This window comes from Dasypus novemcinctus, chromosome 25 (assembly GCF_030445035.2).
Source record: "Dasypus novemcinctus isolate mDasNov1 chromosome 25, mDasNov1.1.hap2, whole genome shotgun sequence".
In the NCBI taxonomy this organism is placed as follows: domain Eukaryota; kingdom Metazoa; phylum Chordata; class Mammalia; order Cingulata; family Dasypodidae; genus Dasypus; species Dasypus novemcinctus.
In genome coordinates, this window is record NC_080697.1 from 49,296,534 (window position 1) to 49,320,542 (window position 24,009).

The 24,009-nt window shown below is 39.0% G+C and overlaps 1 protein-coding gene across 12 annotated transcripts in view; it reads left to right on the plus strand.

Annotated features, from left to right (window-relative positions):
• The window catches only part of ARHGEF10 (Rho guanine nucleotide exchange factor 10), a 169,723-nt gene extending 146,969 nt beyond the window's left edge, over positions 1-22,754 (plus strand). For all 12 annotated transcript variants that reach the window (XM_058288003.2, XM_058288001.1, XM_058288006.1 and 9 more), the window contains 3 exons: positions 5,411-5,585; positions 17,864-17,986; positions 20,894-22,754. In XM_058288003.2, the coding sequence (XP_058143986.1) occupies positions 5,411-5,585; positions 17,864-17,986; positions 20,894-21,411 (816 nt within the window). In that variant the 3' untranslated portion in view covers positions 21,412-22,754. The remainder of the gene's footprint in view (positions 1-5,410; positions 5,586-17,863; positions 17,987-20,893) is intronic.
• The last annotated feature ends 1,255 nt before the right edge of the window (positions 22,755-24,009 follow it).

Consider the following 24,009-nt stretch of genomic DNA (forward strand, 5'->3'; position numbering starts at 1 on the left):
TTTAGGAGGCAGAATCTACAGGACCTGGAGATTTGTGGAATAAAGCAATTGGGTAAAGAAAGATTGAGTGTGATTTGCAGAAGATACATGCATAAATAGAGTTATAAAACAATGCATTACCTTGAAAAATAGAAATAGTTTCCATGGTATTTTGGAAGCACTGTTGAAGAGATACATGAGATGACTGACAGAATAGATACTGAACAAAAAAATCTAATTTGCCCTGAAGCAGTGGTTCTGGAAGGGTGGACCCTGAACCAATAGCATCAGCATCTCCTGGAGGGAACATTTTAGAAAAGGCAATTCTAGGACCCTAGCCCAGAATGAACTAGAAATTCTACCAAAAAATAAAAAGGAGGGGCACTTCCAAACTCATTCTTTGGTCAGTATTACCCTATACCAAAACCAGACGAATCCATCACAAGAAAACTACAAACCAATATTCCTTATGAATAAGGATGCAAAAATCCTCAACAAAATGTTAGCAAACTGAATCCAGCAGCACATAAAAAGAATTATATGACATGACCAAGTGGGATTTATCACAGGAATGCAAGGATTCAACATCTGAAAGTCAGTCTGTAACACACCAGATTAACAGACGAAAGGACAAAAACTCCATGATCATCTCAGATACAGAAAAGTATGCTCTCATGGTAAAAAACACTCAAAAAACAAGAAGTAAAAGGGAACTTCTTCCTCAACCTGATAAAAGGCATCTGTGAAAATTCTGCAGCCAACAGATTAATGGTCAAAGACTGAAAGCTTTCTCCCTCAGATCAAGAACAAGACTATGATTGTTCTTGCTGCTTTTATTTAACATTTTACTGGTGCTTCTAGCTGGGGAATTAGGCAAAGGAAAAAAAGGCATCCAAATGGAAAGGAATAAGTAAAACTACCTCTATCCGCAGATGACATGATCTTGTATGTAGAAAATCCTAAGGAATGCACAACAAAACTATTAGCTAAAAACCAAGTTCATTAAGGTCACAGAATACAAGGTCATTATATGAAAATTAAATTTCTGTACATGCAATGACCAATCTGAACAATTAAGAAAAAATTCCATTTAGAATACCATCATAAAGAAAACACTTAAATTTAACAAAAGAAGGGCAAGATTTGTGCACTGAAAACTACAAAACATCATTGAAGAAATTAAAATCCAAGTAAATGGAAGGACATCCTGTATTTATGGATAAAAAATTCTACAGATTCAGCACAATCCCAATCAGAATCCTAGCTGCCGTGTTTTGTTTTGTTTTACAGAATTTTCAGATCCTAAATTTCATATGGAAATAAAAGGGACCCAGAATAGCCAAAATAATCTTGGAAAAGAATTGGAGAATTCATACTTCCCAATTTCAGAATTTGCTACAAACCTGCAGTAATCTAGACTGTGTGGTCCTAACATAAGGATAAGACATATAGATCAATAGAATAGAATTGAGAGTCCAGAAATAAACTCATACATTTATGATCAGTTGATTTTCAACAAGGGTGTCAAGAAAATTCAGCAGTGAAAGAATATTCTGGGAAGTGGATTTGGCCCAATGGATAGAGCATCTACCTACCACATGGGAGGTCCAAGGTTCAAGCCCAGGGCCTCCTGACCTGTGTGGTGAAGCTGGCCCATGCACAGTGCTGATGTGCGCATGGAGTGCTGTGCCATGGAGGGGTGTCCCCCGCGCAAGGAGTGCGCCCTGTAAGGGGAGCTACCCCGTGTGAAAATGTTCAGCCTGCCCAGGAATGGGGCCACAGACGCAGAGAGCTGACGCAGCAAGATGATGCAACAAAAAAGAGACGCAGATTCCTGGTGCTGCTGACAAGAATGCAAGCAGACACAGAAGAACACAGAGTAAATGGACACAGAAATCAGACAACGGGATGAGGGGGGGTGGAAAGGAAGAGAAATAAAAAACTTTTTAAAAAATTTATCCTTTTCAACAAATGGTGCTTGGATAACTAATATGTACATGCAAAAGAATGAAGTTGGACCCCTACTTCACACTACATACAAAGAAATTAATTCAAAATGAATCATAGTCCCAAATATAAGAATTAAAACTGTAAAACTCTTAGAAGAAGACATGGGTGTAAATCTTTGTGACCTTGGATTTGTCAGTATTCATAGATATGACACCAAAAGCACAAGCAACAAAAGAAAAGATAAATTGGACTTCATCAAAATTAAAAACATTTATTCTTCAGAGGACACAGTCAAGAACGTGAAAACCCAAAGGAATGGGATAAAATATTTGGAAATCATATGTCTGATAAAGGATTAGTATCCAGAATATATTTTTAAACTCTTATAAATTCTGCAATGAAAAGAAAACCCAATTTTTAAATAGGCAAAGGATCTGAATAGACATTTCTCCAAAGAAGATATGCATAGTTGAACAAACTGCACATGAAAAGATGCCCAACATCATTTAGTCACTAGGAAAATACAATCCAAACCATGAGCTACCACTTCACATCCACTATGATGACTGTAATCAAAAGGACCATGATAACAAGCATTGGAAAGGACGTGGAGAAACTGGAACATTCATACATTGCTACTAAGCATGTAAAATGGTGTAGCTGCTTTGGAAAACAGTTTCATAGTTGCTCCAGAAATTAAATAGAGTTATCACATGATCCAGTAATTCCACTCCTAATCATGTACCCAAGAGTAATGAAAACATATATTCATGTCAAAATTTGTGCACAGATGTTCATAGCATTATTTATAATAGCCAAAGGATGGAAACAACCCAAATGTCCACCAACTGATAAATGAGTAAACAAATATGGAATATTATTCAGCCATAAAAGGGATGCACTTCTAATGTTTGCTACAGTGTGGATGAATCTTGAAAACATTATGCTAAATGAAAGGACCCAGGCATAAAGGTCACATATTTATTGTCTTTATAAGAAATATACAGAATACATAAATCCATAGAGAGAAAATAGTGGTTGCTACTGAGGGAAGGTAGTGGGAGTAACTGCTAATAGATAATGGATTTCTTTTTTTACTCTGGAATTAAATAGTGGTAAGGGTTACATAACTTTTTTAGTATACTAAAAGCCATTGGATTGTATATTTTAAAGGGATGAATTTGATGTATGTATATTATATTTCAATTTTAAAATGTATATCTATATCCATTGGATTTGGCAATTTTGGAGATTTGGGCACCTTGGCAAGTAAAGCAGTGGGGTAGATGTCACGCTGAAGTAAGATGATGAGATCAAGACAGCACCCATGAATAACTATTTCAAGAAATCTGGGGGAAGAGGAAAATGATGACCCAAGCTGAAAAGGTCCACAAAGGCTTTTCTTTCCTCTTCTCCCTTTCTTTTTCTTTTTAATTTAAGATGAGTGAGACTTCTCCGTGTTTTCTACATCCGTTGTCATGGATTCTGATAGATTTGCAGGTTGAGAAAGGAAAATTGAGGGCCTTTTCCATCTGTGACATAGGAAGCACTGTCAGAGGGAATCCAGGGGCCCAGAAGTAAGTAGCGGGCTTGAGGGAGAGGACAAGGATGCCGTGAAATCAAAACTAGATGGAAGCTCGAATAAACTGGAATCTGAATCCAAGTTTCCAAACTCCCAAGTTTGTACTTTCTCCTGTACTCCACCGCCTGGGTATTTCAGACTGCAGGGATCTTGTTACAAACTTTGATTCGTAAAAATATTTTTAATCTGTGTGCATTATGAAAAATGATCTAAGAGGGTGTAGGGAAGATCTACATATTAAGAATCAAGCCAGTGACTCAGGATTCCTTTATAACTGTGATCACTAGTTATTTCCATTGACAAAGATCTAAATTTTTTTTTTATTACTGGAGAAGTTTTATATGAGGAGAGCATATGCATATAATAAACAGGTTTTTGCAAAGTTGAATATGGTAAGGAAGGGCCTTTTAGAAATGGGACGGCTCCTGGAGGTGGTGGAAACTCCTCATTTTCTGACGTTGCAAGGAGCAGGCGGATGAAGTGGCTTCGCAGCCACCCGGCCAGAGCTGGTCCCAGAAAGCAGGGCTTCCTGATTTTCAGTCCAAGGCTCCCCTGGCTCTGCCTGGGTCCTCCACATTCCAGGACTTGAAAGTACACCCGGCTCTCAGGAGAGAAGTGTGGAGCTACACAAGTGTGAAGTCGGCCTGAGACTTGCAGTGGTTTGGCTGAGAGCAGTTCACCCAAAAGCAGGCGCCCCGTTGAGAGGCACAGGCACGACCCAGTGAATCTGCCTCCTCGTCGCAATGTTGGCAGCTTCCCCACGTGTTCTCACTAGTTCCTCTTCACAGGCCCAGCCACACCCACCTTTTCCAGTGAAATCAGATGCTGTACCATGGGATATGGCATCTCACCTCCAGTTAAAGTAGAAATTACTATATTCATTTCCAGTTTACTCATCACTGTTCAATGCATGAGCATATCGTGGTGAGTTTAATTCAGTGACCTTTTTCTATGCATCTGTTCTATGCATGGTCAAAGGTATGTGAGTTATAAACTGTCCAGCACAGTTCCTGCCCTGAAGAGCTGCAAGCATCAGACATATAAATAATAAAACAGGTAAGGACATTAGACAGCATGAGAAACCTGTGTTAGATACCAAGTAGGAAGGGATCCAGACATACGATTTCTTGAAGAAGTGGAGCTTTAGCTAAACCAGGAAGTTTGGGAAGGGCTTGATCAAGTAGAGAAGCAAAAGGTGGCCATTCCTCCAGGAACAAAACCCTGGAGGTGGGAATGCAAATTCTGGGAATCGGGGGTAAGCCAGATGAAAGTGTTCCTGCAAAAAGGGTTGAGAGCTGTAGAGTCGAGACTGACTGACATGCAGGGCTGGGGGGGTGAGGCTTTAGTCAGTGGGCAGCAGGAATGTAGTAAAGGCTTTTGAGAAGGGGGCGATGGGTCTGTACACCTGGAGTCGAACGGGAGAGGCAAGTGCAGGCTCAGGCAATCCATTTCCATCTTATTTTTCCTCCTTTTGCCAACCTACCCAGTGGTTGAATACAACCCTTTTATTTCTGTCCTTCCTTACTGGGATTTAGGCCGTCTCACTCACTTACTTTGGAAATATGTTTTTGAAGTTGTTGCTTTTTCTGTGCTCAAAAGGGTGCTGTGAAAATTGGAAAATAATTTCAAGTTCGGTAAAGTACTTTGCTTGGGAAAAATAACAAGGGCAGTTTGGTTGCTAATAGCATTTTCTCACCTACACAGAAATGTCTATTGTTTTAAAACAATAGTTTCAGTTTTGTTATAGATCATTGAAAACACCTGCTGAATAGCTCTAGAGTACCATCTGGACACTTTGTGATCAGGACAATTATGCCACTTAAAACCATAATATGGAGTTCAAAAGACCGATTTGAAAGCTGCAGATGCATTCCCTCTACTTTCTCCATGGTTTTTCAGAACCAGCTCGAGGCCCACCAAGAAGAAGGAATGGTGATTTCTCACATGGCCGTGGCTGGTGTTGGGATTTGGATTGCCTTTACCTCCGGGTCCACACTTCGCCTTTTTCACACAGAAACCCTCAAGCATCTACAGGATATCAACATAGCCACCCCTGTTCATAATATGCTACCAGGTAATTGGGTTTGGACTGTGGGCTTTTCCAGGCATGAGTTTCTCCTTTGGTATGTTGCAGGCCTTGCTTCATGGAGCCAAGTAGCTTATGGGCAAAGCATATGATTTTCTCAAGTCACTCAGAGACTCTTGCCGCTGGCCAAATTATCCGGCTCCTGTCAACAGTGATAAAACGATGTTGATGGAATGGAGAGCTGATACCACTTACCTCCAGCACCACTGCTGCCAGACCTGCTGTTCTGAGCCCATATGGCTCCAAGCAGACTCCTGGACCTCCACAGCTTGCTCCGTCCATTCGCAGCTTTGCTGATGAGCACTGATTATGCATTTTCCTGCCCTTTAGATAGCCCTATGCCCACCAAAAGGGCGAAATTCTAGGAAGTGCTTAGCTCTTGGGAGATCCTGAGACATCTAAATTAATTAGATGCCAGGATTCCCCTGAACTCAGGGTACCTGTTGAGAGGGATTTGCTTCATGGATTCTTTGGGCCAGGAGCTGGACTGGACTCAAAGGAGGAGGGGCAAGTCCAGGACCCTTAGGCCCATCCTGACACAGTGGAAGCCTTGGGACTCCTGTATCCCCCAAAGTCTAGCTGTGGATCAGCAGTATAAGGCTATAAAAGAAGTCAGCCTCTGTGTAGTCCTTTTGGAACTTAGAGGTGAGCCTGTAGATGCCAAAACATTGCTCCTACATTTGTCCTGCTGTCAATCAACTTAAATAATTGAGACCTTAATTGCCTAATAATAAGATTTTGTACAGGCTCATTATAATTTAGGCCAGCTGTTCTCACCCTTCCTTTAAAAAAAAAAAACAAAAAAACCATACCCCAGGCAGAGCTAGCTTCGTGGCATAAGATCTGTGCATTCACATATGGCGCTGCACTTGGTTTAACATTCTCCTGCTGCCACCTGAAAATCCTTGATAATTTTTGGAACAAGGACTCTGCAAATGATATGGCTGAAGTTGATTCCAGGGCCCCAGTCTCTTGCTGTAGTTGATCTGCAGTAGGACCCCTAGGCATCAGTATATTTTGTAAAGCTCTCTAAGGGATTATAATGTGCTCTTGGGTTGAGAACCATTCATCTGGTCTATCTGATTAACATATGGATGATACATGAGCAAGACAGAAAATATAAGTGGACTAGAGATTTCATTCTGATAAAGGTCAAAATGCCTACTTAGTAGATTTTTTTGCTATATAAACTAGTGCTAGTTAGAAGTAGAGTTGGGAAGCCCATGCACAGTGTTGGTTAGTTGAGTTACCTTGGAAAGCTACCATAACCTTTTTAGTCACTTGAATTTTTACCATCTCTAAAATGAATAGGGGGAATTGGGTGTGGCTTAGTGGTTGAGCACCTGCTTCCCATGTACAACGTCCTGGGTTCAATCCCTGTACTTCCTTTAATTAAATTAATCAATTAATTTAATTAAATTAATGAATGGGAAAATACCTTTCTTCAGTTTATTTCAAAAATATTTTGTGGAATAATGTATTTATGGAAGCATATTCTGCAAAGAGCTATGCATATCCTGCAGTTTGCTCTTAGAGTGTTAATTTTGGAGTTGGATTGTTTTCTAAAAGACTGATGTTCTATACAGATGTAGATGGCAAATGTGGAAACGTGGGGTGTGTCAGCACATTTGAGATGGTACATGTATCAGCCAATTTGACCTTTAAAAGACTCTTATATTTATATATTATTTCCTAGTTTGGGTGGAAAATTTACCTTCACTGACCTACATTATGAATGTATTTCTCTTCTTTTTATAGGAAAAATAATTACCAAAAACTTTTGGTTATTTTTTTTCTAGATAGAACCACCCTTAAGAGTAAGAGATAATTTTCCACTTGAAAATATATGCCTAAATTCATTCTCTGCAAAGCAATTCAAATTAGTTTGTTTCTTAGTTCTATAATATTGTCATTTAATAATTAGAAAAACCAAGGCATATGTTAAAACCAACACGGTAGCATAAATTTAGTCCTAGATTACACTTCATATTACTCTGCTAAATATAATAAAATATTAAAAATCCACCTTATCTTTCACAATATTTTAGGTTTACAGAGAAAGTGATATTACATTATCCTTTTTTTTTTCTTAAGATTTATTTATTTGTCCCCGCCCCAGTCGTCTACTCTCTGTGTCCATTTACTGTGTTGTTCTGTGACTGCTTCTATCCTTAGCAGCACCGAGAATCTGTGTTTCTTTTTGTTGTGTCATCTTGTTGCGTCAGCTCTCCATGTGTGCGGCACCATTCCTGGGCAAGCTGCACTTTCTTTCACGCTGGGCAACTCTCCTTACAGGGCGCACTCCTTGCGCGTGGGGCTCCCCTAAGCGAGGGACACCCCTGTGTGGCACGGCACTCCTTGCGCGCATCAGCACTGTGCATGGGCCAGCTCCACACGGGTCAAGGAGGCCCGGGGTTTGAACAGCGGTCCTCCCATGTGGTAGGCAGATGCCCTAACCACTGGGCCAAGTCCATTTCCCTCCTTATCCTTTGAGGTGAGTAAAAACTATAAAAAAGATTCATGGAAGACTTATAAATCCAAATGTATCAAGTTTCATTTTAAAATGCAAAGTATATGTTGGCAGGATTGTTTAAAGAGAGGAATTTGCACAAAGTAAATTTGACCCTTATACCAAAGAACTTAGAGATTTAAAAAAAAGACTGTAGCTTTCAGTAACCCCTTAAGTCTAGTGACGTAGGTAGCTTCCTTCACATGCAGAAATAGAGGATAGTTGTTTGGTGGCGATAGGTCGAATAGGCATTCTACTCTGTGTTTACTTTCACAAGTTTCAGAGAGGCACTTCCTCCATCGCTTTGTCTTGTTGCTGGAAACTCCTAGGATTCATGGGTTGGTTACTCTTCAACCATTTTTTTCAAACACAGGCTACCTATGGAATGGTAAATAAAATATTCTCGGTCATTATATTCTTAGTGCTGGTTAATTTATTAAGCCACTTTCCAACACAAGTAGCTAGATTGAGAACAGGAATGGGATGCGGAGCACTTGGTCTTTGATACAGGGAACGAGAGAAGAGAGACCCGGAACCCAGGGCCTTGCCTGTGGCTGGACCCCTGGCCGTGCGCAGTGGAGGCTCAGGGCACCCGAAGCAGCGCTTGGCCTGGGCAGGGTAGAGTGGCAGTGGGAAGCAGGGCGGGGTGCTGCGGTGGTGGTAGCCTGTTCTTCCAATTCAGTTAGAAATGGTTGTTAAGAGACTCTTATGTGTTAGACAGAACCACATTAAACTTGTCATTTTTAGAGGTTTAGTGTAGTTGGACAGAGACAATTTCATACCATGAGACCTAATAGAAAGCATTAGACTAGGCACTCAGGAAGCAAGGACCATACATCAAGGAGCTTACACTGAAGCTGAAGAATACAGAAATGCAAAAGAGGGTTGGAGGCAGTTTTCGAGGAAAGCCTTCTGGAGGAAGCCTTTCAGCTAAGCCCGGAGGGAGAACTGAGGGCCCCCACCACTTGAGGCGCGAGAGACACCCTTGGCTGACCTTGGGGACGAACGTATTAATGTTTTAGGCACTGTCAGTAATTATTCTTTTCTGTGAATTGGCTGCTCTGGACTAATAAAATTTTTTAAAAATATTGTAATACATTTTATAGCATTTTTAATATATATTTTTATGTTTAAAGAAGCTTTAGATTACATAAATGTTCCATCAAAAATATAGATTGCCATATGCCCCACCCCCTCCCGCTTCCCCCATTAACAACATCTTTCACTAAAGAATTTTAACTGAGGCAGGGCTACTAACTGTGGTCTAAGTTTACATTATGGTTTACACTTTGCACTGCACAATTTTACAGGTTTTGACAAAATGCATAATGGCCCCTATCCCATCGTTGAAATGTCATGCAAGAAAACCCGAGTGTCCTATGGAATACATTTTTATTTAGTGAGAAAAGTGGAGATTTATGTTACAAGCAAATTTCTTCATAGAGAAACAAAGTTGTTTATAGTCTCTCTGGTTCTGAAAACATACGGACACTTTGCTACAGCACTTGAAGTCAGTGTTTTCTTTTAAGCACACATGCTGGCGAAACAAATGTTTGCTGCGGGAATCCATTGCGTTTGTTGGGATGAAACCAAGTCAAATTCAATGATTGCCAAAACGTGCATTTATTTTGCCCACGGATGGCCTGTATGGGCAAAGGTCTGGTCACAAGGAAAGGTGATGCCCTTGTTGTGCTAAAGCAACCTTCAGACCCCCACCCCAAATGTGTGACACGATGCCCCTGCCCCCAGCCTCCCCGCAGCGCAGGCGGCCGAGTCAGGCGTCGCAGCCGGGGAGTGGGAGCTGTGGGCCCTGGCGCCATCCCCGACTTCCTTCCCAGGGAGGTTGCCATGGTCCAGAATCCAGACAGGCCGCCACAAAAATGTAATCAGGCTGCAGGGACAGCCACCAGGGTCTCGCTCTGTCCTCGCACGTATCACTGACCCGTTCAGATCAGAGCAGAAGACAGTAATGAAGGGAGGGGTCTGGCAAGTACAAGTGGACTTGTTTTTTTCATTTAAATTTTTGTCAAGATAATACTTGTACATAATTTAATAAAATCAAATAGCCATCAAGGCTTGTGAAAACCAGAACAGAACAAGAGTCTTTGCCTAGTCCTCTACTCCCCGGTTTGCTATTTCACTTAGGGAGTCACATTCACTATTACCTGTTACTCATAGTTAACCTTCATTTTGCTTCTTAAAAAATCATGCTTGCCTGGCATTATCTTGATTTTTACGTTGTAGATATTATCTTGTGACTTCCTGTTGTAGGCGAAAACGATTAAATTATCAAACATTCCTCCAGACATGCAACATACAGACATGCTCTCAGGTCAGCACAGGCACACGTGCTGACCGGCTCCAACCACTACCACGTACAGGAGCACATGTCCATGAACTTCCTTCCTCCTGAGGTAGGTAGGTCACCATTTTTGGTTAAATCCAAAAATTAAGGTTTACATGTATCTGGCAATGTAATTGTTTGTGACTGAGCCATGCAGTCTAATATAATTGCGTTTTCTTGCTTTTACTACTTTTTCATCCCTGCAGTTAATAATTTCTGTATTCTTCCCATATATAGTTTTATGTTTATTGGTCACTAATGCATCGCTGTGAAATTCTCTGTAAATCCGTATGCACTAGAGAAACCATTTTCCCCCGCAAGTCCCCCTCAACCTGGGCCAGTTGCTCGTTAGGCCTAATAAAGGTACTAGCCTTCGTGGTCATGTTACGCATCTGCCTCTCTTCCATAGATTCCCTCTTTCATGCATTCCTGTTTATTCTTATACAAACAATTTAGTCTGTTTCTTAGAGGAAGTGAAAGTAAAAGCAAACATTCAGTCCACCATGTTTAATCAAAATGGAGTGGAATGCTTTTAGTTCGCAACTATCCTCTGGCATGTCAGTATCATATTTAAAATATCTCAAAATTCATTAATATCTGGGTGACACTTTACACTTTTATCCACATCTAAAATTCTTCTTTGTTTTGAAGCCTCTAGCCTAGCAGACTAGAAGAAATGTGGATAATTTAGAACAGAATTAAATTACACCAAGAATTAGGTTTCATTTATTATGCCTCAAAATGAGAATAGTTGCTTTTTCACTGGTTCTTGAATATGATGCATGGAACAGCATAATCTGAAATTGCTCCAAATTTCATTGCATTTCGAACAAGAAAGCCAAAGAGTCATTTATTTCTTCTCTCATCCTTTTTGTAATCATCTTACCTTTATACCAATTATTTTATTGTAATAAGCATTTTTGCATTTTACTTTACACTTATATAGTTCAATTAGTATATGTTTATTCTCTGAGTATTCCACAATGTGTATCCTGGAAATCTGTGTAATTCCTGTGTTCCCATATATATAAAGCCTGCATTCTAGAGTTATATTCATGAAGTTCCCAAATAGATATTTCATTATACATAATAGAATTGCCCTTTTGTGCTACACTGCAATGTAAAATTCAGGTATGTTCTAGAGGTGAGGGTTTGCCAAGTAAAAAAAAAAAGAATAATTTGAAAAAAAATCAGTTATACTCTATAGCAGGTGCCTCTTTTATCCAACTGAAAAAAGCTTAATTATATACATTTCCTTCTTTAGTGTTAACATGCTTAACCAATGACTCCATATATGAAGCTATATATAATGTACTGGATTTTTTTCTTCTATTTGAATTTCATTTCTTTCCCATAAGCCACATCAAACTTGACACAGTCTAAAAATTAATGATAAAACCTTCAGATTTTCTGCAGTTAGCATACACATATTTTAGAACAGTCAATTTAATTTCTAAAAATTATAAAGCGATAGATTTCACAGCAAGTAAATTTAAGGGAGTTTTATGTATTCTGGGTTGTAAATAGTCACAGTCAGTTGTATCACGATGCAGATGTTTCCTGCTTTGTCCCAAATATTCAAAGGGGAATATTTTTTTAATGGAAAAGTACTGAGGCCCCTTGTTAAATTTAGCCTTTCAAGGTCCCCATGGAACGAATGCATTGCCTTCCAAAGTGACTTAAGCAAATAAAATCACCAAAATATCAAGTTTTTTAAAGATCAGTGTATCTTTTCTAAATAGCATTCATAAGGAAATTCAGTAAATTAAACTAGGCCCAAAGTTATTCACAAATTAAGGGACAAAATTGAGGACTTGGGATTCATATCTCCTTGGCTAGTGGTATCATTTTGGCTTAACCAGCAGCTCGACCCTGCCCAGTTCCCTTTGGCATACAGATTCAGGTGAAAAGAGCAGAGTATGAATACCAGTGTTAGCATTTCTAATCACACTGCGAAGACTTGTTTGCCTTTTTTGTTTACTATTCTGTTTGTTGATTTTAAATATTTACTTACACCGGGATGGTATTCTTTAAACTCCCTCCCCAGCTTTTCAAGACTAAAGATACCATTTTTCTCTGTGTGTCTATGTGTGAAAAGACTCTTACGAGTTCCACTGGAGAGCTTGCCATCAAACAGAAAGTTATATGCAGTTGATCCCCCTCTTCATATTTGTTAATTCTTTTTAAAAAAAAGTTATTGTAGTTAAAATGTATATAATATAAAATGCACCATTTATAAAATGTACAATGCAGTGGTATTAATTACATTCATAGTCTTGTGCAACCATCACTACTATCTACTTCCAAAATTTTCTATCACCCCAAGGAAAAACTCTGTCCCATTTAGCAACAACTCCCCATTCCTTCCTCCATCCTCTGGTAACCGCTAATCAGTCTCTGCAAAATTGCCTACTCTGGATATGTCATGTAACTGGAATCATACAGTGTTTGTCCTGTTGCGTCTGGCTTATTCCATTCAACATAATGGTTGCAAGGCTCATCTACATTGTAGCATGTGTTAAAGCTCCATTCCCTTTTTTTTTTTTTAAGATTTATTTCTTTCTCCCCAGCCCCTCGTTGTTTGCATTTGCTGTGTCCAGTCGTCGTGTGCTTGTCTTCCTTTTAGGAGGCACCGGGAACCAAACCTGGGACGTTCGGGTGGGAGGGAGGCGCTTCAACCACCTCTGCTCCCTGCTTTGTTGTGTCTCGTTATATTCTCCAGACCGTCGCGTCAGCTCGCTGTCTTGCTTGTCTTCTTTAGGAGGCACCAAGAACCAAACCCAGGACCTCCCTTGTGGTGGACTTGAGCCACGGCCGCTTCCCTCCATTCCTTTTTCATGGCTGAATTCCATTGTATGCCCATACCACGTGTTGTTTATTCAGTGGTTGGGGACATCTGGGTTTCCATATTTGGCTTTTGCAAAAAATGCTGCTGTGACCACTGGTGTACAAGTATCTGTTAGACTCCCTATTTTCAGGTCTTTGGGGCCTAGGAGCAGATTGCTGGGTCATGTGGTACGTCTGTGTTTTTCTTTTGAGGAATTTGCAGGTGTTTCCACAGTGAGCTGCACTGTTTGACATTGCCACCACATAATTCATTTTTTAAAACTCTCGATGCAGTTTATGTCCTCTGTCACCTGCATCAGCATCACTACCATCGCTTCCACCGCCTCCTGAGTTGCCATTTGACTTCAGCATGGCCTCTGGCTTCCTGAGACTCAGATGGCTCCCCTCAGCTGGCCGCTTGGCTGGGGTTGCATCCCTGCTCCCAGTGAATGCACCTTGTTGTGCCATCTTAAAGATCACTTTTGGTTCTTCTGGAGAGCATCCCTGAACATTGCAAAGGCCACACTGTTATCTGCATCCTCTTGTGTTGGAATATAATCACACTGCCTAATTATTATAATGGTTAAACTTTCTTATATAAAATTGAAGATGTTGAATCGTAGACTACTTTGAAAATGGAATAAACAGTCTTACCCTGAAATGCATAATTTTACTTGGCTTCTGAATGCTTTCAGACCAGTTAGAAAGAAAAATTAATATCTGGTTTAGAAAGAAAAATTAACGTCTGAATTTTCCTTGCTCTCATCCTTTTTTATTATTAAAATCTTAAGTAGGAGTTCTGGAAGGTCTCATAAGTAGCCCATTGTTATTTCCTTTAAGCAAGATTTTTTTTTTAAGATTTATTTATTTATTTATTTCTCTCCCCCCACCCCCGCCATCCCGGTTGTCTGTTCTCTATGTCTATTTGCTGCATCTTTGTCCACTTCTGTTGTTGTCAGCAGCATGGGAATCTGTGTTTCTTTTTGTTGCTTCATCTTGTGTCAGCTCTCCGTGTGTGCGGTGCCATTCCTGGGCAGGCTGCACTTTCTTTCGCACTGGGTGGCTCTCCTTATGGGGTGCACTTCTTGCGCGTGGGGCTCTCCTACATGGGGGACACCCCCGCGTGGCACGGCACTCCTTAGGCGGATCAGCACTGCGCATGGGCCAGCTCCACACAGGTCAAGGAGGCCCGGGGTTTAAACCGCGGACCTCCCATGTGGTAGACGGATGCCCTAACCATTGGGCCAATTCCGCCACCAAGCAAGATTTTCACAAGTCTTTTCTAGTGATTCTGTGTGGTGTTTTTCATCTACCCACTATTTTAGAGTCTTTTTTCCTACACAGAGACTTTTTTCTCTATTCCAGGACACACACACATTTTGTTTTCTAATTTTGAATTATTTCTAATGTGTCTTTCTCTTTAGAAAGATCCATTTATGAAGAAAGGAGTTTCTTTACAAAGACTCTAGAAAGTTTCCCATTTTTCCATTACATATAACATAAAATAGATGTAAAATTTGCAAAACATAATCAAAAATAAAATTTTCCTGAATATGCTGTTTACATGTGAAGAGGGGAACTATTCATAAAGCAAATAAAAGATAACTTTCAAAAAAGTAAAGTTTTATCATTCATAATTTTTTTTTTCTCTCCCCTTCCCCCCCACCCCAGTTGTTTGTTCTCTGTGTCTGTTTGCTGCGTCTTCTTTGTCCGCTTCTGTTGCTGTCAGCGGCACGGGAATCTGTGTTTCTTTTTGTTGTGTCATCTTGTTGTGTCAGCTCTCTGTGTGTGTGGCGCCATTCCTGGGCAGGCTGCACTTTCTTTCGCACTGGGCGGCTCTCCTTACGGGGCGCACTCCTTGAGCGTGGGGCTCCCCTACGCGGGGGACACCCCTGTGTGGCAGGGCACTCCTTGCGCGCATCAGCACTGCACATGGGCCAGCTCCACATGGGTCAAGAAGGCCCGGGGTTTGAACCACAGACCTCTGATGTGGTAGACGGACTCCCTAACCACTGGGCCAAGTCCGCCACCCTGTCCTTCATAATTTGACAGTGAATTCTTTCTTATGTTTTCATTAGCAGATAGAAATATTCATACATCATATTTCATGAATGAAATGACGCTCCAGAGATCTGTTCGAAATATAAATATGTAAAACTAATTGTTCAAACTAATCATTTGAAATTCTCCTTTTCTTCATTAGTTGTCCTTGAAGTAAAATTGTTCATAGAATAAAAATATTTTGAATGGTTCTTTAAAATACCTAAAGCAATATTTAACAAATTATATATCTCTGTGAAGGAAAATCTAACTCAACAATTCCTCCTTGGAGAAAAATTAAATGAAACTCAGTTTCCTACACCAAAATATTTTAGGATGTCAAATTTTAAAATTTCAAACATACTTCATTTATTCCTTTGCACAGCTTTCATAAATTGCCCAAATTAAGTACCAAAATATGAGGGTTAAAGAGAAATTAAGTGATAAAATAATCCTATAGTCAGCCCTTGAATCTTCAGTAAGGACCATTGATGAGATGTCGTAAGAGTTTGTTTTTACTGTTTCCAATAATTTTGTATTTTTAAAAAATTTACTCAAATTTAGGACAGCTGGAGTATACCATTGCCTGATGAATATTTTCCTACCACATGCAGTGGCAAAGGAAAGTGACTGTCATGTGGCAAGGTAATAAACTGTCTGCAGGAGCGAAGTCCGTATCCATTGCAATGAGATTCTCAACTTAGCATCAGTTGTGTTGGAAACCATTTGCATCCATAATGTAGAATTCAGTTATTAAATTTGAGAGCTTTAAATGCCAAATAATATTTCATCCATGTATATTAGCCTTCATTTGAGAAAGCCATGTTTTATCAAAACAAAACAAAAAAAAGTACAGCACAGTAAACCGATTTCAGATTTACCCTTATACCAGCTACTCCACATCTTCAGGAGGGTCTGAAAGGAAGGTCTCAGATTTGACCTTGAACTTGTTAGCAGAATTGTTTCCTACCTCTTAAGATGACCATGTTTAATATTTAGAGTAGTACCTTTGAGTAAAATTGATGTTTCAGAAAGATAAATCTGTATTTCCCCTGAAATTCATATGCCTCCTAGCACACTGACACTTAGCCATGATGGTGCTTTTTTATGAAATCACCAATCAATAATAATAGTTGGGAATTATGCTGAACATTACATTTGTAAACTGCTTCAGTATTTCTCATTAGCTTTTGAAAATAAAGGCATTGTGCTTACTCATAGGATAGCGTTGCAGATTAACATATAGCGCTGGTGCATTTCTAAACCCAAAATACATTTCTAAAATTCAAATTATTCAAAACATGCATTCAGAATTCCTGAGAGCAAAAATATTTTTACACTTTTGTTTTTTAATATAAATTGATGTTTAGAAATAAACCACAGTTTCTTTATGACATTAGATAATTTGCTTTCATGCTTTCTACCCAAGATTGGAGCAAGTACAGAGATAATGAAAATAACTTCTATTTCTACAGAAAAGAACCATATTGTTTGTAGTATTCACTGATGCTTTTCACATGCAAACTGAATTGGTTTTCTAGGCTAGTCTGCCTTTGGGCTAAGCAGAGAAAGACCAAATGGTTATTTTAAATCTCCTTTGAAAGCTGTGATGCTAATGATAGATCAGCACAGTGTAGAATTATGTGGAAGTCAAGAATCACTCTTTAAAATTAGAGAAGTTGGGAAGCTATTTGAACAAGGGCATTTCTTAAACCACTTTCTTTCCCTGCCACTTTTTTAAAAATGGATTTTTAAAAGATTTTATATAGATAATACAAAATGTCACATTAAAAAATATAAGATGATCCCATATACCCCTACTCCCCACCCCACTCCCCCACTCCACTTTTTAACCTTGTCACAACCCAGAGCAAATTATTTAATTTCTCTGGGCCTCAGATCCTTGACTAGAAAGATGAGAAGGAAAAGGGGAGAACAAAAGCAAAAAAAAACTTAAGGTCCTTCTAATTCCAGTTCTCTGTCAACATTTTCCAAACTATTTCTGATGCTGATTCCATGAGAAATGGTTATTCTTACTTTGATACTGACTAAGTTACAGTAGAAACCCATCCTAGCCAAGGTAGTAGATCTCTTACCACTTTTAATGGTTCTGGCTCTGTGATTTCAAAGGACCAGTTTGGTTTTTGTGTTGCACTCCAGGGGTCGTTTTCTACACTGAATAGAAGTAAATCATTTAAATACCTTCTTCCAAGTGATTTGATTTGCATCTGAATGTGCCAGCCAAAGCCAGGGAGGCTGCAAAGAATTGATGGGGGAGACTCAGAGTTGTAGCTGCACACTCTAAGGTGTGATGAAGAGCATCCGTTTCCCCAAGATCTTTTTCTTTAGAGTCTAGCTGAAGTGCGCCAGGCTGCAGAAGGCGCTTAAGGAGGTTGGTGTTCACGTGGCGTTTTAATCCGACTGAAGGCTTGATGTTGCATATCTGCAGTATCCTCAGATACACTGAGCGCCTCACTGCCCTTGCCCTGGGACTGCTGCACAAAGCAAACCTGAGGACCGGAAGCCCACTGCTCTCTCTCCCCTCAGGGCCCCAGCGGGTGGCGGTGACTAGTCTGCTGGTTTGCCACGGCTTACTCATGGTTGGGACCAACCTGGGCATCGTCGTCGCCCTGCCGGTTCCTCGTCTTCAGGGCATTCCCAAAGTAACTGGTGAGTAAGCACCCTGCGGGGTTGCTGTCCCCCCGTCCTTATCCTGCTCTGACACTTTATTAGGCTTATGATTCTGTTACGATTCACCATACTGGGAATTGTTTCAACAACTCAATTTTTTTTCCGTGTACAATAAAGACTATGTCTATTCATTTGAATTTCAATTTATGTTTTTGTTTTTCATGTATATGGTAGTGGTCCAGAATCTTATTCTGATAATGTATTTTTTTATTACCTTTACTGTCACCAGTCAGTTTAGATCATTATACACAGTTTGGTCAATGAAAATGGATATGTTTTATATTTGATATTGGTAAAGGAGGAGGCCTGGGATTTGAAAAAGCTCTGTTATGCTCTTTGCAACATTGGTAGGAGTTCACATTGGTAGTCTTTTAGGAAAACAGTTTGCTCCAGTGTTGGAATCAGGATGGCCACTTCAAGATCTGCCTTAGGAAAAAGCCTAGTCTACCTATGGACAAAGCAGGATGTAAAAATACATTTGCCATAGCATTTAATTGCTAAAAGCTTAAAATGGGAAACCAACTAAATGTTCAAAATTAGGGGTAAGGGGATGTTTAAGAAAATAATTGTATTGCCATTAATAGAATATAAAGCAGCCAATAAAAAATGTTTATGGAATACTTTTAATGATACAGAAAAAATATTAATATTTTAAATTAAGTGTAATACCAAGATCTTAAATTTTATGTTGGATTGAAAAATATTCACGGAGAAGATTTGTAGGAATTCACCAAAATATTAATAAAGATTCTATTAATATATTTTCTTTCTAATGACAACTCTAGAACCTTACATTATAACTGCAGGTATTCCTTCCTCTCCTCAGCAAGCATTTATGGATCCACTAGAAGGTCTGTAATTAAGATAAACGCATATTTTGGCATGATCTACTGTATTAGCCAAAGGGGTGCTGATGCAAAATACCAGAGATTGGTTGTGTTTTATGAAGGGTATTTATTTGGGGTAGGAGCTTACAGATACCAGGCCATAAAGCCTAAGTTACTTCCCTCACCAAAGTCTATTTGGAGCAAGATGACTGCTGACATCTGCGAGGGTTCCGGCTTCCTGGGTTCCTGTGTTCCTGGGGCTTGCTTTTCTCTGGGTTCAAGGTTCCTTTCTTCCTGGGGCTGGCTTCTCTTTCCTCTGGGAGCTTACTTCCCTGGGCTCTGGCTTAAGTCTCCAGCATCAATCTCCAGCATCAAAACTCCAACATCAGAAACCCTCAACTGTTCTTTGCCATGCCTTTTATCTGTGAGTCCCCACCCACTGGTGGGTGGGGACACCCTAATCATAACTCAGTCATGCCCAGGTACAGATCAGATTACAAGCATAATCCAATATCTATTTTTGGAATTCATAACTGTATCAAACTGCTACATCTACCTTTTAGGATTAAGGAATTCTGATGGTTCGATTCATTGTATAAATTTCTCTTTTTATTATGAACTAGATATTATATATACAAAAGTCTGAACATAGTGAATATGTACAATAAGCAGTAATAATGAAAAGGTCCATATACCTGTTCCTTAAGCTTAGGGAAAGAACATGACTTATCCATTAGAGCCTCTATACCCCTTCCCAAACCCATTTTTCTTCTTTCCACAACACAGTAGGTAGGCATTATTCTGCATTTTATTTTAGCCATTCCATTGATTTTTGCTGTAGTTTTAACAATTTGCATCCTTACAAAACAAGTCTTGACTTTGTGTGTTTCTTTATTTTCCATGGTCATCTCTTAACATACGCATTCCTCTGAAACTTTTTCCTTTCACCATTATTTCTCAGATTCATCATTGTTGGTGCTTATAGTTGTAGTTCATTCATTTTCACTGCTGTATAGTATTCTTTTGAAAAGCTCTGACACTGTCCTTGTTTCTTTTGATGGCTATTGCATTGTTCCTAGTTTTTGGTATTATATCTAAGGCCTCCATGAAATTCATGGATACACATGTTCAACTTTGCTAGGTGATGCTAAAATGCTTTTCTAGGTTGGTCTGTCATATTACACTCATATAATCAGTGTATGAGCATTCGTATCACTCCCTATTCCTGCCATCACTTACTATTGGTAAGACTTTAATTTTGCTGCTCTCTTCACTGTGGAATGGAAGCTTATTGTGATTAAAGAATTCTGTCATTTAACCTGCTTTGGCTGGAGCTGGGTGATTGTGAGGGCCAGGCCTTGTTTAGCCATGTAGCACGTTTCTCCTCTAGCTATCCCACAGCACCTGTGAGGCGCTGAAGACTGCAGCTGCCCCATCCCACCTGCGACTTAGGAAAGCAGTATTCCAGGGGCATCAGTGTCTTCTAAAATGACCTCTAGGTTTTTCTGACATGTGCTCTTGGATCAGATGATTTTCAAATTTGAATCCCATCTCCTTTACCTGAAAAGTCTTCATTTTAAGTAAAACTATAAGATTAATTTGTTCTGAACCCCAGAATCTTTTTGTAATAAAAAATATCAGGAGGCTTCTGATAGCTTAGGCACTTGGTTCCTAAAACCGACTCATTTTCAGGCTTTGAATTTTTACATCAAGACTTAGGAAAGTTAAGTATATTACCTAGAGCAAGTGAGAAGGCATTTATGTAGAGAAGAGGAAAAGATGATTTTTATTACTTAAAAAAATGATATGAATGTTACAAATTAAATATTGCTGACAGAGACTGAGTTTTGCTTTTTAAATCGTTTTTAAAACTTTCTTCAAATTAACTAAAAATCTGCAAGCATATAAACTAGAAGCTATTTTGATTTTAACCAAATATTCAAGTATTAAAATCTTTTATATGATTTCGTTAAAGAGATTTATTGGGGTTAAAATATGTAATTTTGTGTCTATAGTATCTATTTTAAAAGAAAATTGTTTAAATATTTTCCCTTTTTAGGAAGAGGTATGGTCTCCTACCATGCACATAATGGCCCTGTCAAATTCCTTGTTATGGCTACAGCTGTACACAAGAAGAACAAAGACAAATCCAGAGATAGCCTGCCTCCCAGTTCCGAACCCCAGGAAGAAGATCAGAAGGACGTGCTTCCGAATGAAGAAGTCAATTCTTGCCCGAGTCAGAGCAACCCTGACGGTGCCATTTGGCTGGGAGAGTCACTGGGATTGATGACTCAAAAAAGTGATTTGTCCTCATCTTCTGGGTCCTTGACTTTATCTCATGGCTCCAGCTCTCTAGAGCACAAGTCAGAGGACAGTATCATTTATGACCTCTTGAAGGAGCCAAACATCTCATTTAAAAGTAGAACCCAGCGCTTCAAGAAAGCAAAAGCCAGTTCAGTGTTAGTCGTTTGCGGAGGACAGGGTCACAGAAGGGTGAACAAGAAGACTAGGCAACAGCGTCAAGATGAGCTGGTCTCTTCTGTTATGGTCTGGCAGATTCCTCTGTTAAATATATAAGCAGAATGGCATACTTTGTGGTGTTGAAATTTGCAATCAAGGATGACTTTTTAGCTAAATCATATCATATGAGTGATTTAGGCCGTAACTACACTGGTTGGGGATAAATTAAAAACAGTATTTGGGGAAGAAATGTGCAATATCACAATGGTGGCTTTCCTGCCATCTTGTTCCTTCTCTTCCATAAAGCAGAACTGAATCTAAACTCTTTAAAGAAGGTAGAAGACTGATGTTCTGAGTAAGTTGAAGTTCTGGAATAAAACAATACCCTTTTTATTGCTATAATCCTTCTAAAAATACTAACTCTTTCAGCTTCAAAACTATTCTTGTAATATTTTACACAGTGAAATTTGTGGGAAAATAAAGCATATACAGTAGTGTAGGAAATTATTAACAATTTTTAAAACATTTTTACTTGATTCAGGTTCATTACATTTATTTATATTCTTTTTTTTTAAATTCCAAAATAGAATTTATAACAATTAAGAAAGCCAGGTAACGTATACCAATCAAGACAATGTTATTAGCCTTCAGAAACGAGCTGGATTTCCCAAAGTGGTATAATGCATGTACTGTATATTTTAACAAAATAGTATTTTATATTACATTTTTCAATTAAAAATTAACAGTTAATGTTTCAGTCAATGTATTTATCTGTAACATTTCATAAATAATGTGTGCTTTGAACCAAAATGCTCAATACCTAGCAACATTTAGACTCAAGCATTGACACCAAAATCTACTTCCTTTCTCTTATTAAATAGCATTAATGTCCACATTAGAAATATGTATGTTTTAGTATTGTAGGAAATGTATAGAAAAAGCCTTGTTCAACTCTTGTCTGTGGTTCCTTGCACCTGTTGACTTTGGAACACTCTATCTGTTTTTGAATATCCCCTCTGGATGACTCATGGTGCTAGGCCATGTGGGTGTTCCATTGCTGGCAATGGGATGTGGGCCAAGAAAACTGACCTTCCAATCAACACTATATATCATTTAGATGTCTTTTCTGCAAAATGCACAGGTTTGTATTCTGCAGTTATAGAGCCTACTGTTGAGGTACCTGAATAATCAATGAGTTCCATTATGCTAAACATGTATTTATATATCAATGTTTTACTTACTGGATGGTTAAAAAACATGCAAAACTAATGTAGGCATTCAGCAGAAATAAACTTCTCAGCACTTTACAGATTATTAAAAATGCTAATTTTATGACTTAGCCAAATATTTTCTAAGGTGCATATATATCCCATATGAAAGTAATATTTTCCCAAGCTTTGTTAAACTGTTAGCTGCTATCTTATTTCATAAATAAAGTATTTTTATTTTTAAAACCATAATATTACAGACTGCCTTTTTCCTGTAACATACAAAAGGGCAATTAAATTCTGGAGGGGAGAGGGCTAATCTGACCTGTCTTTTCAAATTAATTATCACCACTCACTGGTTTGGGAAGCTTTTGTGTATTTATTCCAGAGAGACTTCACAATCTAAATGGAAAATAATTGTTGCTTTGGATTTGAGTTAGTTATTAAGAAACTTTCAATATACTCATATACTTGCCAGTTTTTGTTTTTATTTCAACGACATCGTGAGTTGAATGAGTTTAACATAAAAGAAAAGTGTCTAAGGTAGGCTAAGATCTTTCATGTTTTACTGATTAAAACAATGAAACATCTCTCTTTACACTGGCCAAATAAAACAAAAGTATTTAATCTGCCTTTTTAAATTTAAACCATAGTACTTAAAAGATTTTTCAGTCTTATGATCTCCAAAAAAACTCAACTTATAAATATCAAATTTTCTTAACAGCAGTAAATAAGTGAAATAAAGAAAAGTGCCAGTTGAACTTCAATTTACAATATTGATAACATTTAGAAAAATATCATGGTAATGCCATCCATACTTGTCACTTTACATGTTTTTACTGTCAACTGTATCTTTTTTTTTTTTTGGTCTTTATTCACTTTTTTAATATTACATTCAAAAAATATGAGGTCCCCATTTACCCTCACCCCTCTGCCTCTCCCTCCCCCCACAGCAATAGTCTCCTCCATCATCATGAGACATTCATTGCATTTGGTGAATACATCTCTGAGCATCGCTGCACCTCATGGTCAATGGTCCACATCATAGCCCACACTCTCCCACGTTCCATCCAGTGGGCCATGGGAGGACCTACAATGTCCGGGAATTGTCCCTGCAGCACCACCCAGGACAACTCCAAGTCCCGAAAATGCTTCCACATCTCATCTCTTCCTCCCATTCCCCACACCCAGCAGCCACCATGGCCACTTTCTCCACACCAATGCCACATTTTCTTCAATTGCTAATCACAATAGTTCATGAATAGAAGAGCAGTAAGTCTACTCTAATCCATATTCTATTCCTCCATCCTGTGGACCTTGGATTGGTTGTGTCCACTCCACATCTATGTCAGGAGGGGGCTTAGATTCCACATGGATGCTGGATGCAATCCTCCTGCTTTCAGTTGTAGGCACTCTTGGCTCCATGGTGTGGTGGTTGACCTTCTTCAACTCATGTTAGCTTAGTGGGGTAAGTCCAATAAACCAGAGTATAGGAGCTGATGTCTGT